Below are 18,003 nucleotides of genomic sequence, written 5' to 3'. Positions count from 1 at the left end.
AAGACTGATAAATCTATTTAGGGATCATATGTTTAGTAGAAAATTTGATGGCATTTGAACCAGAGTGAGAAAGAGTTTATAGAAAATGAATGACATGAAAGGGAGAGCTAAAATCAGAGAACAATTTTGGAGCCAAGTGTACATCCACAGTCAGCAAGGGCTCTGAATACTGTAAGTAGCCTTTTTAACACCCACTGGATCTCTTCCTCCTTCCTAACAAAACCTTGTTTAATTCAGGTGTCCACTGGGTTTAAAAATATCTGATCTTTTCATGGCTCCAAGGGTTGATCTGTGAACATAAGGAAAATCTTATATCTTTATGTCAGTAGACATCAGACCCAACCAGAATGGCCTGCTAGGAGATTTCTAGAAGGTTATTGAGGGCTGATATGGAGGCTCAACAATATTGTGAGGCCCTACCCTCCACTCTAGTGAGGACTGCTGGCAGTCATCTTGTGCAGTAAGCTAGCACAAGGGCAAAGTTGGCCATGAGGGAAGTATAGAGACAAGAAAATCTTCCCCCTGATTAACTTCCTTTGAAATCTACCCCACTGCTTCTTTCACACGAGTCAATGAGTCAATCAAATTCATTGTTGTTTAAGCCAGGTTCAAGTTGTATTTGTGATACTTGAAGTTGAAAGCATATATATGTCCTAAAAGATACAGTAGGGAAATACACTCAAAAACAGAACAAGAAAAAGGATTAGATTAGAGGAGACTCAGAAGAGCTCAATGTGATACAATCCAAGACAGGGAGGAATTTTACAAAGGAAATAATCACTGGTAATGCTAAATGTAGTAGACTTATTAAGGAAGATGTTTCTTTTGTACTATTTCTGCTTTCAACATATAACCTCTTTAAATCAATCTGCATTCATTGTCACTAAACCAAGGGATTCAGTCTATAAAATACTCAATGGTTAACTGATGGCAACTACTTTACAATTGGATTATGATGATTACAGAGTATGCTTTTACAATGAAATACAGAATAAATGTGGTCAACTATATTGGAACTTTTATTTGGCCCAGGTAAACCAAATTTATCAGTGATGTCTACATTTTATTTAAGATAGTCTTTAACAAAAGCATTATGAAAAATTTAAAACATAAAACTAAAGTAGAAATCCTTCATATGCCTATCACAGACTCTAAAATTATCTTGTTTTTCCCTTCTCACTTCTACCAGAAGAGTGAATGGAGCTATAATGCCTGGCCATGATAACAGCCCACTAGTTCTACACCTATATAAATTTACCTTACCTGAATGGAAGTGGATCAAGGGAGAGGTATTTGCTAGACTATTGCTACCTGCAATTTACACCAGAACAGTACACATAGTCAAATCTAATACCCTTTCCAAACGTGGAAAAGTTTGGGTATAAATGAAAAGAAGGAAGATAGTAGTTTAGGGTAAGGGAATAAATAAATAGGATATACAATGAGGGAAGACAAATATTACATCAATATATCAACATAGGCTTAAGCAAAAGATGATATCATCTCTTAGTTCAATTATATCATTTTAGATGCCTGAAACGGTGACAGCATATACTTCTGCTTTTAGAACTAACTTGACACAATCTAATGAAGATCTGTATACATCACTGGCTGGCCTTACTCTGAGAGTCATTAATAACTCAATGAGACTTGAGTAATAAGCCTATATTATTAACTGTTATGATTCTTTTGTTATAAGGGATCTTGGCTAAAAACCAGGGAGATAGCCTGTGGTACAATAAAAACTATATTTGGTGTTTGTCCCTGTCCCAGGCACAGAGCTCCTAAAATCCTTGGATTTTGTGGGTCATAGAAGTTGTTTTTTATTATTAATTGAGAATCCCTCCCTTTTGAGTACACTTGGGTATGTGCTAATTAGATAACTTACTCTGGGGTCCCAAGATAACCTCAGAATGAGACAGGTTACCAGGAAGACCAGTGATTAGAGATTGGAACTCTCAGCTCCATCTACTGACTACTGAGAAGGGGAGGTGGTGCTGCATTCTAAGCCCTATAACAAACTCTTTAACAAGGTTTTATGAGTTTCTGGGTTGGTCAATGGTTTACAGGCCAGGAAGAGGCTTAGCCCAGTTCCATAAGGACAGAGTTCCTATGTTCAGGAACCTTCCAGGTCTCATTCCATGTAACTCTGCACCTGCCTGTTCATCTATGCCCTTTATAACATACCCTTTAATGGACTGGCACATGTAAGTTAATTCTTCTGAGTTCTTGAAGGTGAAATAATCGAAACAAATAATCAAAGCCAGGGAGAAGATCACAGCATCATTTGATTTCTAGTCAGTTGATCCAAGAGGCACAGAAGGAAACCTGAACTTGGGATTGGCACTGACATGGGGGCATACTTGTGGGTCTGAGTCCCCAACCTGTGTATGGGAGGAGGGTGTATCTATCAATATAATGTCACCAGGTAGGTAGTGTCTAAACTGAGTTACATTTGTAGAACACGTAGTCAGTGTCCACTGAAAATTGGAGAATTGCTTGATGGTGTTAGAAAACATACCTCAAAAAAGTAAAGTTAGTTGCTTGAAAATCAGAATATATTTTTTTTATAAACAAGGTATATATGGCAGATTCTCATACCACTGGAGCCTATTTAACCCTATTTAAAATAGATGCTGTAGTTTGTATTTTGAGTAAAACACAGTATCATTGAAACTATGAGTTAATCTTGCATTTTAATTGAATGTGTCTATGGAGGAGCTTACCAAAGCAATAGCAAACTTCTGACCAGTATCACCCAAATGACATAGTAAACATTTGCACAGTTTGGATTTAATCTACAAATACAAAAGTCTCCGTTTTTCATTTCTTTTTCAGTCATTAAGCTGTTAGAATCACTTACTTCTCTATCCTAGGTATCTGTCACAGCATTTTCGAAAAATATTTTTATCACATTTTATCACAGACAGGATCAGTGGTTCTCAAAGTATGTATCAGGTATACCTGGAAGCTCATTAGACACATTAAAGAGAATTATAACAATATAAAGCAACTCCAACTTTCTCACTTCATTTTTTGTTCTGAATATGTAATTACTTTTTAAAATTACTTAATATTAACATATGTAATGGAATTATCCCTTTGTTTTTAAAGAATTTACAAATAAATATTAACTTTTCCTTCAGTTATACAACTAATAATCCCATTGATAAATATACCCACTCTCCTCACCAAAACTCCTTGGGGTGCTTGGTAATGTTTAAGAGGTTCTAAAGGAAAATTCTTTGCTTTTATTAATTAATTTTTTATTCACTGTTCATTTTTGTACAATATTTGATTTCTCCCCTCATGTGTAGTCCCTATAATTCTCCCACCACCATAGCACCTGTGACCATCACCATAGTAATCTTTTGTGCTCTTTCCTCCCCTGTTTTGTCCCCTCTCCCTCCTCCTCACCTGGCCTCAGATCTATGGTTTGCCTACAAGTTTTGTCTTTTGCCTGACATTTTGTTCAGTTCCCCAATAGCCCCCCAGTAAGTGAGACCATCTGATATTTATCTTTTCTTTTTTTAAAAAAAGATTTGTTTATTAATTAATTTATTTATGCATAGAAGAAGTGGGGTGCAGGTCAGAGGTACAGGGGATGGGGTGAGAGGATTCAACAGAGACAGAGGGGGGTGCAGAACAGGTGGATCTACTGAAATACATTGTTAAGGGGAGCAGCGGAAAAGACAGGAGAGGTCTGCTGTGTCCTATGTGGGTTGGCTCCCTCGCTGGGGATCAAACTCAGGCCTTAGTGGTGATAGGGCTGAGACTTAACCCCTAAACCACCAGGGAGGCCCAATTTTTCTTTTTCCTTCTGACCTATTTTGCTTAGTATAATCCCTTCCAGCTCTGTCCATGTTGTCACAAAAGGCCTGAGTTTTGGGCCTCCCCAGCGGCGCAGCGGTTAAGCGCTGGGTTGCGAAGTGCCTACAGCCTCTGCAGCACCAGTTTGATCCCCGGCCACCAGGTGAGGGTCCCACATGGCGCGCAGACCTCTCCTGCCGCCCGCTGCTCCTGTCACCAGTGTATTTCGGTCCTTCTGCCTGCTCTGCTACCCGCTCTGGCTCTGGTGAATTCTCTCACCCTTCCACACTTCTGACTGTACCCAGTGCTTCTATAAATAAATAAATAAATCTAAAAAAAATCATTAAAAAAAATAAAAAGGCCTGAGTTTTATCTCTTTTGATCTCTGAGTAGTATTCTAAAAGGAAATTCTTAAAGAGACCTAAAGTCAAAATATTTGAAACTGTTCTACAAGACAAATTCCTTTCTTCACCATTAAAATGAAACTTTGGGTTAATGGGATGAAAAAGATTCTTTTTGCAATAATTTTTGTAAATGTCACTGGAAATAAAAACTGTCTCTTCTTTGATATTCTTGTCCAAGAGATGCATTCTCTGATTTTAAGTAGGAAATAGACAAGATGTAGGTGAGGATAAAGCCTAAGTTAACACTCACCTTCACTAATTCTGTGTAGCCTGTTTCCTTTGGGGTCCACCATGGCTGGGCTTTCAGTCCCTGCACATTGTAGAGTGAGCGCTGCCAAACAGATGCAAAATGTCCCCTCTTGTGTCCAAGCTCATACCACTTATATGCCTAAAAGAACAGAGAAATTGAACTGTAAACAAAGTATTTTTATTTATTTAAAATTAATGTCACCAAAAGGAAGGTATTTTTTGTGACATTTAACTAAAGAGCTTGCTAGTCAAGTGTCAAATGATGTTACATGGGTAAAAATATTTGACTGGGTTTCTAATTGTATTATTATAAATAAATGTGTGCATTTATTTTGACTGTTAGGTTGTAGGCTCTGTGAATACAGGATTCATGCTTCACTCACTTTGGTCCCCTGGAGTGTCTAGCACAGAACTAGACTTATTTGTTCAGTGGGCAAATAATTTAAGATACCAAAGTAGTATTTATATTTTAGCTTGCATTTCTTATGTTCCATTTCTGTTTCCTTTAAAAGGAAAGGGATATGATTTCATTATTTCTTCAACGATATTTACACACTGAATGGAATTCTAAAATGGAGAGTAGCTATTTTTCACAAGGAGATTTCCATATCCTGTGCATTTAAGGAGGGAGGCTACCCCAAAGTATTAGGATGCAAATCCTCCACTGAATTAAGTAGACAGAAAGGAAATAGTAGTCTGAGTTGGTAATAAATACAGTGATGAAGCATATTATACTTCTTGAAGGGAATTTATGTTCCTTTTTGTTTTCTTTTTCTGCCATAAGGGATAACATTTGTGACTTTAGGCTAGTTGTAATATGATACAACTTACCTCCAAGAAGACTAGTCATTTTGGGGACAGCTGGCTAGAGTATGCTATTCCATATGTCCCCTTCAAATGATGCCCTGACCATATGCTGTCCTTGTGGCCCTCCCCACATGCTTCCTGCACCAGGAATGCGCCATTGTCTTTGGAAAGGAAGATGCATCTAGTGGTGTACGTAATGGAACCCTCTCCATGATTAGAAGCCTGATCTAAGCTTGTTTTTGAATGATCTCAAATACACATTCTGATCAATAAATAACAGCATTTAGTATTAAGCTGATTATGAAGATACTGAAGAATATCTTCAGGTATACTTCAGATGTAAAGTATATTATTAAGCTTTAAAAGTCTTTTAAAACTCATGTCATCATTTGTTCATTGGAAAGATCAAGTGTTAAAGTATAAAATAAAAATATTTCATATTTTTGTCAATGTTTTAGTTTACAACTTGCTTTACATGTACAATCTCAATTGATATTTCCATAAACCCGTAATATCTGCATTTAACAAATGTTGAAACTGAGATTTAAAAAGGATAAATATCTGGAATTATTTTGCAAGACTACTGGCAACTCCATTCCATTTTTCTTCCATCTTTGTATTATTAAAAAAATAACAAAGTATCAAAAGTATTCTTATATAATTATCTTTGTTATTAATGTCCCAATTAAGAACTTAGATGCCAATCACTCTTATATGCTGTCCTTGAAATACATGTAAGTTGTAACAGTGAAGCAGTTTCTTCAAAAACCAGAAACTTAAAATGTTTAATTGTCTGATTTTTAAAAAATAACATTTTACCTTTGAAATTAATTTGGCTAGTTTACTTACTTTTGTCCAATTAAAGATTGTATTTCCTATACCATTCAGTGTTAAAGTAGACAACAATGTTAATTACAACAGATGTTGTTTTGAAACTCTTACAGTCCATTAATTTTTTAATTATCAACAATTCATTTTAAGGACTAGATATATTGCTAGAAGAGATAAAAATTATTAAAGAATACAAAAACAACAAAACTTATAGCCCTAATTCATGAGTTAGTAGTCTTAGATTTTAGTCCTAGCCTTAACACTACCATGTTGGATACCTGGACAAGTCACTTTACTTACAATGATATGTTTAAACTATTTATAGGGTCTTTTCTGACACTCAAACTTACACTATTACATCATATACGGGCTTTAATTTTGTAGCTCTCTGACAAAGCTCTCTGAGAAAGCTCTCTGTAGCTTTCTTTTAGAAAAATAAAACTTCACAATAATATATCAGGAATTCAAAAAACCTCATCTTCAATGATACAGGGCAACCAGTACATTTAGTACAATTTCTGTGTTGATTTTCACATTTAAACCATCTTACAATAAAAGTCAATGATCAAGTTAGAATCCTGTGAAAATTTTCTTTTCACTGTTTCCCTTTATATTTCCAATCAGAAACATTAAAAGAGGAGAACTTCTAAAATGTGTTTTATAGCAATATCTGCTATATTTCAGATTATTGTCAGGTATAAACTACACACACACACACACACACTTGCTCACTACATAGAAATGACATGTCTAAAAATCACAACTCAGATGTAAAGTATATTAAGCTTTAAAAGTCTTTTAAAAATCATGTTATCATTTTGTTCATTAGAAAGATCAAGTGTTCAAGTATGAAGCGCCAGGCCACATATTTGGAATAGCCTGTTACACGTGGTCTTAGCTGCAGTCTGTTCTGCTCAGAGCTTGCTGCAAAGACAGGCACAATAATCACTGCAAATAAGAAGTAGAGGCTGCAACAGCATGCGGAGAAATGTGAGTGCATCACTCAGAAGTAGGACTTCATTTTTATGTTGCACTGTCGGGAGTTTGAGCATAGAAGGACCCAGAAGAAAGCAAGCAAGAAACAGGCAGCTTCTGCAGCCATCACTGAGGTGGAAGGTAGCAGAAGCTTGGGTTACAACCCTGACTGAGCAGAAGGGAAGAAGAGATGCAAGCCAAAGACCCAAGGAAGCAACTTTCCAGTACGTGGCCCTGAACTGACCTAGGTCAGGAGGCCGCTGGTAGGAGAAGAGGGAGGAGCTAACACTGACTCAAATCTTGATCCTGGGAAGTGGCTAATTATCATCAGATGAGAGAAGGAACCCAGGAAGAATAAAGGGTTAGAGAAAAACAAGTGAATTGTCTCTGACACCACGTGGGGACACGAGCAGGCAGCAGACATAGGAATCTGGACTTTGAGAGACTGGGAAATACTTCGAACAGCTAAGGCTCAATTGTTAGAAGACTATCATGGTTTGTCTTCCTCTTTCTGTCCATACAAAAACAAACCCATTTTAAAGAAAAATATCCTCCTAAGTGATTTTATTTTTTTGCCTCTGCAGCACAGAAACTGAGGGTTTATTTCTCTTTCAGGACCTGGAATAGAGTTCCATGTACAAGAAAATGAAGGATGGTTGCATCCCCACAGAGAAACTCAGCATGACAGTCAATTCAGTTTCTACACCTAATAGCAAGAATATATTAACACGGGGCTTCTACAGACATGGCTTGTTCTCCTGAAAGGCTAAATCTTTGTGAACTTTTTAAATTCAAGAACTGTGCCATTGTTTGCATATTAATGATAATTAAGCTGATAGAACAGTCCCATAGGTTTAAATCTCAAGTCCTTAACAAGTGTTTAGTGAAATCCTTGTCCTTGAAGTTAGGGCTTTTTTCATCTAAGATGTGAGAATAAATCACAGACTTCTTTTATCTGTTTTTGCCCTGGACCCTGAAGTGTTCAAAGGTAAATTAATTAGTGACAATTACATTCATAGCAATCAGACATGAACATTTATCCAGTGTTAGATACTGTAGAAAAACCTTTCTTATCCCTCTGATTCAAAGGAGGTACCAGGCATTTACATCTAAAACAATGAAGGGACACAGATATGATTACTAATCAGCAATTTCTTCTCCTTTCTTGTTACATCTTAACATCTCAATCTATTTCAACTGACTGGTAGGTTAAAAGAGGAAAGGTACAGATACGTGGAAACATACAAAGAAAATGTTGTCAATCACCCAAATCTCTATTATCCCAAATTGATGTATGTCTCTAGCTGGCAATTACCCCATCACGAAACCACCTTGCTTCTCTGATACTCCATGTCTTTAATAATTTTAGAAACCTGAAGCTGTGTTATCCCTAGACGTCACCTTATTACATAGAGGGAATGCAATGGTTACAAAGATTCAAGTCACAGCCACCCTCTCATCCCTGGACGATATGGGAGCTTAGTCCAGAGCCCTACGATGTTGTAGAATGTGAAAGGTAAAATTTGCTGCCCAGCAATTTCCTTCAAACCATGATGGATTGTGAGAGTTTGGGAATTTACAGTATATGATGTCATGATTAATGATCTAATGGTCACATTTAAAGAAGATGGCATTATAGAGAGAAAAATGTCATCATCATAAAGAAAACAACTTATTTTAGTTACATTTTCTGTGTCAGCTGCTGTCATTACTATTGCAACAAGTATTCATCTTAAACTTGATATTAAATATTTCAGAAGGTACTTTACATAGCAACCATTGGGTTCAGTGTGTTTAGGGAACAGTTGGATAAAGACTTCATTCTAAAAATAATCACTTTTCAAAATTCCAAAATAAAAAATCTAGGCAAACCATTAAAATATTTCCAAAACATTGCCACAATTTGAGAGAACTCGCTTCATTTCATAGTTTAAAACTATTTTTAATATACACAGAGATATACGCACATACATGCTGAGATGCACATTAAGTTATTGGCTACACTTATGATTACTCAGCTACTTTCTTGAAAGAAATTATAAAATTCAAATTCCAGAAATTATTTATAGGATTAAACAGAAGTTGTTGAAATGTTTCAAAACACAATTTATTTATTTTATTTTTTTTTAAAGATTTATTTATTTATTTATACATACAAGCACTGGGTACAGTCAGAAGCGCGGGAGGGTGAGAGAATTCACCAGAGCCAGAGCGGGTAGCAGAGCAGGCAGAAGGACCGAAGTACACTGCTAAGGGGAGCAGCGGGCAGCAGGAGAGGTCTGCACGCCATGTGGGACCCTCCTCCGGTGGCTGGGGAGCAGCCGGGGATTGAACCGGCGCTGCAGAGGCTGTGGGCAGCTTCGCAACCCAGCACTCAACCGCTGCGCCACCAGGGAGGCCCTCAAAACACAATTTAAATAGCTAAATGGTCTTAATAGCCACCTTCAAAATCTTATGCCCCCCCCAAATTTTTTCAATTGTAACCTCCTGGAAATAATTCTCTCCCTGTCCCGCACACACTCTATCCTTTGTGAGAAAGGACAAGTTCACAAACCCATTACCTCTTTGTTCCCAACTCTTTGCATGGCATCCCCCAGGTGGAAATAAAATCTCCCATCATCAGTGCCAGGATCTCCAGATTCTATTCCTTCCTATGGAAAGAAGAGCGTTAGTATTTATGAAAGAATTAAGTGCCGGATTTCATTCAATGATGTAATGTTTATATATATCATAGAAAAATCTGAGGACCAGAAATAATTCATCTCAGTATTAAGGTTTGGCAATTAGGTTACTGGTCAATATTTACAATGCAAAACCAAAAGGTAATAAAGTTAAATTTAACAATGCATTTATCATTAATTAACAATATAAGAGCCCATAAAATTAGTGTGATGCTTTGTAAATTGTCTCTGTGGGAACGATTCATATTTCAATATCCCATAGAATTTCTTTGGCTGGGTATCAATTACATTTATTTTGCTCTCCAAATCTGCCCATATGTCATCTAGGAGGTTTATTCTTGAATCAAAATGTTTAGTTGCTTATAAGATGTTTGATATGATAAAGACCCAACTGCAAGTAACACTTTTTTCTACTCAAAACTAATAAATCCTCACCTTTTCATGATATCTTTATAAAACCTAGTAGGTTTAAAGCCGTGGAACCTTGGAAAATGTAACTGTTATTAAACAAATCCTATTTGTACCTCGATCTCCCACATAACAACTAAAATAGAACTAAATAGTTCCCACATAGAACTAAAATATTTAAATGTTAAGGAATTTTTTCTAAAGAAATCTGTATCTTTAAGGCCTTTTAACAAGAAGTCCATTATCTTTCATTGAGAAGAAATTCTATTTGCCCACTTTTGGAAAGTAGCAGCAAGGAACAAGAGAAGCAGGAACATTCAAGAAAGTAGGAGAGGGCTTCCCCGGTGGCTCAGCGGTTGAGCGCTGGGTTGCGAAGCTGCCCGCAGCCTCTGCAGCGCCGGTTCGATTCCCGGCTGCTCCCCAGCCACTGGAGGAGGGTCCCACATGGCGCGCAGACCTCTCCTGCCGCCTGCTGCTCCCCTCAGCAGTGTACTTCAGTCCTTCTGCCTGCTTTGCTCCCCGCTCTGGCTCTGGTGAATTCTCTCACCCTGCCGCGCTTCTGACTGTACCCAGTGCTTGCATAAATAAATAAATAAATAAATAAATAAATAAATAAATTTAAAAAAAATAAAAAAAGAAAGTAGGAGAGATTTATCAGGGCTTGTGACTAACAGTCAAATGTTCTTTTTTTTTTTTTTTAAAGATTTATTTTTATTTATTTATACAAGCACTGGGTACAGTCAGAAGCGCGGGACGGTGAGAGAATTCACCAGAGCCAGAGCGGGGAGCAGAGCAGGCAGACTGAAGTACACTGCTGAGGGGAGCGGCAGGCAGCAGGAGAGGTCTGCGCGCCATGTGGGACCCTCCGGGGATTGAACCAGCGCTGCAGAGGCTGCGGGCAGCTTCGCAACCCAGCGCTCAACCTCTGCGCCTCCGGGGAGGCCCAACAGTCAAATGTTCTTGCTGGAAACTAAACAGGCCTCTGTTTTCCCTTCTGAAGGGAGAAAGAGTACTATTAGGTCCTTCTTAAGTCCTTATTATGTTGAAGGAAATGTAAGGGGAACGCTTTAGGTCAGAGTAACCCACATTCCCACAAGGTCTGGCAGGACATATACAGGGTTGCAGAGACCCAGCAACACTAAGTCTAAGGGATCACGCCCACCTCAAGTGGACACCATGGCTCAGCGCCTTGTTCTGGGATGTGGGTCACATGTGATCTTTTAAGAAAAACCAGAAATTTGCATGATTATTTAAAATGTTGAGATTCTCTACTAATGCAAACAACTAAAATTGTCTTTAACAAAACTATGGTGTCCAAATGAAAGATGTAAGCTATTTGCAATAAACAGGTTGCTACTTGAACCTGTGGTTCAAGTGGTTTAAGAACTGGATAAGAAAGTGATCACAAAGTGTAATATACTGCAACTTTATTTATTTATTTTTTTTTGTGGGACCCTCGCTGGTGGCTGGGGATCGATCTGGCGCTGCAGAGGCTGCGGGCAGCCTCGCAACCCAGCTCTCAACCGCTGCACCACCAGGGGAGGCCCCTACACTGCAACTTTAAACAAATTCACAGGTATTTAATCAGCTATCTGTCCAATATGGTGGCTGCAAGCTACATGTTACTATTTAAATTCAAAGTAATTAAAATTAAAATGAAAGATTCAGTTCCTCAGTCATACTAGCTCCACATCAGGGGCTCAATGGCCACATTGGCTGCATATTGGAAAGTACAAATAAAGAACATTTCCACTGTGTAGAAATTTCTGTTGCATAGCCATAGCACTGAACAAATGTGATTTCAGGGAAGTGACAAGGATTTGACTAGATATGAGGGAAAAAAAAAAGATGGCACATCTTACTCTGAATTTTTTGAGATATCTGGCTTTTCAAGGTTTGACGTACTTAGTATACATTTGTTACCTTAACTTTGTAGGCTGGCTAGTCCTGGTGTGAAGTAGACTCAGTATATAATTAAATTGTAAAAGGAACATTTAATGTGTTGTCATATTTTAAAATAGTCTATCAGTACTTTTTGTCCACCTGTGTTATTAAATAAAAACTAATAACACCTGAAGTTTTAGGAATTCCTTCATAGTCTTTTTTCCAATAGTCTGCTCGAATGGTTGGTATTTCTACACCTGAGACTCAATTATGGGGAAGGCCACACTGCCTGTGAATGTCATGGTCAGAGGGTACACATTTTGATGATGAAAAGACTCAGCAGGACATGCCAATCAATCACAATGCATAACCAAGGGTATCCGGAATGACTCAGAGGACCCCAACTATGAAAAAAGAGAAAGGGCAGGGACAGTTACCTTTAAATAGGGAATGCTCTCGGCAATCTTGTTCTGTGCCTTCAGGATAAAGCCGTAATGCACTTTAGCAAAGCCATCATTAGGTGTCACATTTAGAACCTAAACCCAAAGAAAACAAAAGCTATTGTGATTGACTACAAAATCTACAAATGACTGTCAAAACAAATTTTAATTAGCTTTGCTGTACTTGGATTGAATGATGATGGTACAGTTTAAATCACTATAGTGTTTTATCTCATTGAAATATACTAGGCTTAAGTGACCCCTTCAACCCTTGACTCAAAATGTTTTCATATTTACACTCTAATTCTTTTTTTTTTTTTACTACTTTTTTTAAAAAGATTTATTTAATTATTTATACAAGCACTGGGTATAGTCAGAAGCAAGGGAAGGTGAGAGAATTCACCCGAGCCAGGGCGGGGAGCACAGCAGGCAGAAGGACCGAATTACACTGCTGAGGGGAGCAGCAGGCAGCAGGAGAGGTCTGCGTGCCATGTGGGACCCTTCTCCGGTGGCTGGGGAGCAGCCGGGGATCGAACCGGCGCTGCAGAGGCTGTGGGCAGCTTCGCAACCCAGCGCTCAACCTCTGCGCCACCGGGGAGGCCCTACACTCTAATTCTTCAGGAATAAAGCAGTGAATGAAAAGGCAATGACCATTAAAACACCATTTTAACAATGCAATCAACAAAGCATCTGACAAATTAATAGAACTTCAATACATTTTTAGTAATCAGGGAAAAGGAGCTTTAAATATGCTATACTTTATGTCAACTCTGAATGTTATACATTTCTTTATATATATATATTTATCTTTTATAAAATATATAAGAGAAAATTTAGATTTGCATTTGTAATATATCACAATCCATTCATTCAACACGAATTTTTTGAGTGCCCAGACTGCTTTAAGGACTAAGAATAAAATGGTGAGTAAATCCAGTATTCTGTGATAAAACTTGGTAAATAGTTAAAATAAATCAAATCATTGTTTATTATCACATGCATTTATTATGACTATAGATACATTATGCAAATTTCCTGTAATTAAATATTAGCAGTGAGAAATCAAAACAAGATTCAACTTGTGAAACTGCTTAGAAAAACTAATTTACAAAACAAAAGAGAACAATGAAAGGGCTTTAAGTTGAGTACAGGAAGGACTAAGGTGAACATGCTGTAGCTTATCTTCATCCCTGATGTGAGAAGAAAAGGGGAATCACAGCCACTGTGGGTTCCTTATGAATCCTAGAGCAAGTTAGGGATAATTAGGCAGCCTCAAGGACAGTGCAGGGACTTCAGGAAAGTTAAGGAAGCCTCCAGAGATAAGGGCAACAAATTCCAAAGGGGACTAATCTTGTTGACCTCAGGGTCAACAAGACATTCCAAATAGAGGGCAATGAAGAAAAAAAGATAAGGGCTGGGACACAGAGACTTAGTTCTGGGCACAGAGGCATTTAGACAGCGAGTGAGACCACCGAGAACTAACCAATCACAGAGACTGGTGGAGCTTTAAAATAATTAGGGAAAGAAGGCACAACTCCACTTTGGCTTCCTTGCCCCTCCCTGGCCTGGTTCCATGGCCTGGGAGTCCCACTTTATTTCTGTTCCTTTTATCCTCACTAAACTTTTTCTTTCTCTAAACAAACCTGCCTCTTCTCGTTTGCTTGCCTGAGCATCTGCGAAGTTCCTGCTGCGGCTTCGTGAGACACCAATGGGTGGTGGTCTAGTGGCTGGGACTCTCAGCACTGCCCCTGCAGCCTGGAATCCGTTCCTGGCTGAGAGACTAGGCCTGAAAACCTACAATTCCGATATGACTTATACAGAAAGGGCAAGTGTGCCAGGAGAAGAGACCCCTTGATCAGTCCATAGAACATCTGGATGATACTTCAGCATTTTCCAGCTTGCATCCATTCCTGCATCTCACCCATTAGCAAATCCAGCCAACACTACCTTCAAAAGAGATTCTGAATCACACTTCCATCACTTCCTTCTCACTTGCCACCTGTCCAAGTCTTATCACCTCTTCCCTACCTTTTTATATGAACCCCTAATTGCCTGCCTTTTGCACCCATAGCCCATTCTCCACATGGGGACCCGAATGGACTCACTAAATCCTAGAGGAGAGGTCATAGCTCATCTCTCCTCTGCTCAAAATCCAAATGGGCTCCAGATCATTCAGAATGAAAAAGACCAGGTTCTTTACTCTTACACTGCTGGCGGGAATGCAAACTGTTCCATCCACTATGGAAAGCTGTGTGGAGGATCTGCAAAACACTAAAAATGGAGCTACCATGTGACCCAGTGATTCCACTCCTAGGACTCCACCCAAAGGACAAAAAAACACTAATCTGCAAGGAAACCTGCTCTCCTACGTTTATTGCAGCACTGTTTAAAATAGCCAAGATATGGAAACAATCCAAATGCCCCAGAACAGATGACTGGATCAAGAAGAGGTGGTATGTCTATACAATGGAACACTGCTCAGCAATCACAAAAGAAAAACTCATGCCACTTGTGGCAACATGGATGGAGCTGGAAGGGATCATGCTCCGTGAAATAAGTCAGAAGGAAAAAGATAAATATCAGATGATCTCACTTACATGCAGTATATAGAGAAACCAAAGAAAGGGTCAGGAAAAAGATAAAACCTGCAAGCTAACCATAGATGTAGGGTACACAGCAGAGGAGCAGGAGGGGAAGGAGCCAAAACGGGGAAGGGAAGAGTACTGTGGTGATGGGGCACAGGTGAGAGAGCGCTGAGGACTGTACCTGAAGGGAAGAATCAAAATGCTGTACAAAAATGAACAATGATGTAAAAAAGAAGAAAAAAAAAAAGATCAACTAAACCAAACCAATAACAAACCCTAGAAATCTGACTGTAGAATTGAGGCTGCAAATGGGAGAGGGTGGAGAACAAAGTGAGGAGGGAGCACAGTGGATTGTGGTTGTAGACCCTGAATGTCTTGTTGGTGGGTGTGGTGCAGTAACGCCTGATGTGGTAATGCCTGGAGCGGGTGATACTATACCTCTGAATTGTATACAATGTTGTAAAACAATGTTAGCTCAATTAAAAAAAAAAAAGATCATGTTAAAAAAATAAAAACCAAGCTCTAGGAATAGCCTCAAAGTCTCCCTTGAGCTGGGTCTCTCTACCTCTCTACTTTCTCTCCAAACTGTCTCCCACCATCCTGGACTCATTGCTGCTGCACAGCAAGCCAAAGGCACTCTGTTCAGGACCTCTGCATGTACACTAATCCCTTAAGTCAAATACTTCACTCCCAGACATCCAAATGGCTAGCCCCTGACCTCCATGACTTCCTGGTTCAAAGGTCACCACCTCTGTGCAGCCTCCCTTAAACATCTGTTATAAAACACACCCCTCTGTCACTAGTCACCCTCTACCTTCTTTATCTGGATTCCCCCTTTTCACTCATAGCACTCATCACCATTTGACTTACTATATTTTTGGGTACGCTCACTCTGATGTAAGCTCCACAGGGATTTTGTCTGTTGCACTGATCCCCAGAGTTAAGAACAGTGCCCAGCACATGACAGGTCTTCCAGAAATCTGCACTAACTGAAGACTCCAGTACATGTCAGAATTTTCTTCCTAACTAGATCTCTGAAAGCATAGACTCTAATTCCTCTGCATGTTCCACAGCACCTGTTACAGAATGAGAAACTGAGCCAGAGCTCAATAATACCTCTGGAGTTGAATTGAGACTGATCACGTCTCTGGCAATCTAACTATGAAGGGTTTATTATAATTATTGTAGCTACACAGATGACATTTCTGTCTTCTGCAACCACACACTACTGTTGGGGGAGGGGGTGCTGAGCACCTGGGGGAACCGAAGAAGCTGCCTTCCCTAATGGATTCCTCACCATCACCTACAGCGCTTACCACAGCTCACATGGGGATGCGCTACACATCTGCAGAGTCTCTACTAGTTGCAATCAACACACTCTCAGACAATTAGTGGCTTTATAAGATTTTGAAAATACCAGACTGAGATTGATACTAATGCTATTACACAGACTTTCTTTCTTAGCACCCGTGTGCCATGAGTACACACACACACACACACACACACACCTCTAAATAACTGGTATAGCTGACATTTCTCTCTCAGCACAAATTCCTTACATGACCCATTGCCAGATAAAATATATCATATATATTATAATATAATATTGCACATTGATATTACTCAAATATTAATTTTTCAATAAAAGTGAAAATATATTTTTGGCCATTTCAATGTATTCAACACATTTCATGTTAAAACTTAATATAGGCTAATGTACGTGCTGTATTGATACATCTACTTATATATACACGAATACATAAACATACATGTCACAGCCATTTGCGCGAGCATGCTTTACCAAAAGGGCAGGCAATCAAACCTAACTAGAGACCACAGCTAAGGGCAATGGGAAGAAAAGCAGAACTGAAGCTGAGGGGGTGAGGGTCAGATTTGTGATTTGTTCTGATGAGGAGAACAAGCCTGCATGGGATTCCTGGTTTAGGCAAGAAATAATGAGTGCCTAGGTTTAGCTCGGAGTGGATGTGAGAGGCATTCAAACAGCAATTTAGCAGAAATTAGGGATTTGGTAACTGACTGTAAGCTCCCCCAGGGCACACTCTGTGTTTGTTCCTTAACTACCATTTCTCAAGCTAGTGTGTGTGGGTTTTCAAAAATAAATTTTGACTAAATGAAGGGGGAGATGTGAGGAGTGAATGGAGAGAAGAATAAGCACACGGGTGGGTGGCTGGGTAACGGGTGGTGCTGCTAGCGTGGAGGGAAACTGAGGCACACCTCACAAAGCAGTGGAAGCACGCCGTCTATGACAGATCATTTAAAAGTCAGTCTTTGTGGAAACTAAAAGCCGAAAAAAACATAAGGGAACTATCAATGGTTTTTATAAACTAAAATAAAAATCAACACGAAGAAAAATATAAAATGACACTATCAGTTTTCTGAAAGCTATTTTGACAGAGACACAAACACAGCAGGATAAACTCTGGTTAAGGAAAGAGAAGCTACTAACTACAGTTTATTAACTTAGAGGGGAGAGGAGGGAATACAGGGCACATCCCACACATATTTTCAGTCTGCTGATGTTTCTTTAAGAAGAAATCGACTCAGCTGCATAAAACAACTATCATTTAGAGGTTCTGCATCCTGTTATGCTTATTCAGATGAGAATATGATTTCAAATATATAAACAACAGCAGGCAAATTTATTTTCCAAAGTGAAGCAAAGCTTCCACGTAGCTGAAATTTAACATCAAGGAAAATGAGTGACTATATTTAAGGAAGGTTTTGCAAAGGCAGGAAGAACAACTCACAGTGGGTAAGAAAAACCAGAAGGCTTTCAGATGCTTCCCTAAACTCAAATGTGCTTGGCACCCAGTCAGCAACTGACCACACAATCATGTGTTTTGGAATGAAGGGAAGAAGGAAGGAAGTGAGGAAGAAGGAAGGAGTCACACAATTCCATCTTGTGGTT

At 38.9% G+C, this 18,003-nt stretch overlaps 1 protein-coding gene across 17 annotated transcripts in view; it reads right to left on the bottom strand.

The window, feature by feature from the left end:
- Positions 1-18,003, bottom strand: part of ASPH (aspartate beta-hydroxylase) — a 196,527-nt gene that overhangs the window by 42,203 nt on the left and 136,321 nt on the right. For all 17 annotated transcript variants that reach the window (XM_054692235.1, XM_054692242.1, XM_054692249.1 and 14 more), the window contains 3 exons: positions 12,487-12,585; positions 9,638-9,727; positions 4,465-4,602 (listed from right to left, as the gene is read on the bottom strand). In XM_054692235.1, coding sequence (XP_054548210.1) covers positions 4,465-4,602; positions 9,638-9,727; positions 12,487-12,585 — 327 coding nt within the window. The remainder of the gene's footprint in view (positions 1-4,464; positions 4,603-9,637; positions 9,728-12,486; positions 12,586-18,003) is intronic.

Source organism: Talpa occidentalis, unplaced genomic scaffold (assembly GCF_014898055.3).
Source record: "Talpa occidentalis isolate TD23 unplaced genomic scaffold, MPIMG_talOcc4v2.1, whole genome shotgun sequence".
NCBI lineage: Eukaryota > Metazoa > Chordata > Mammalia > Eulipotyphla > Talpidae > Talpa > Talpa occidentalis.
The sequence above is the reverse complement of the archived record's forward strand: the minus strand, read 5'-3'. Positions and strand labels throughout refer to the sequence as shown.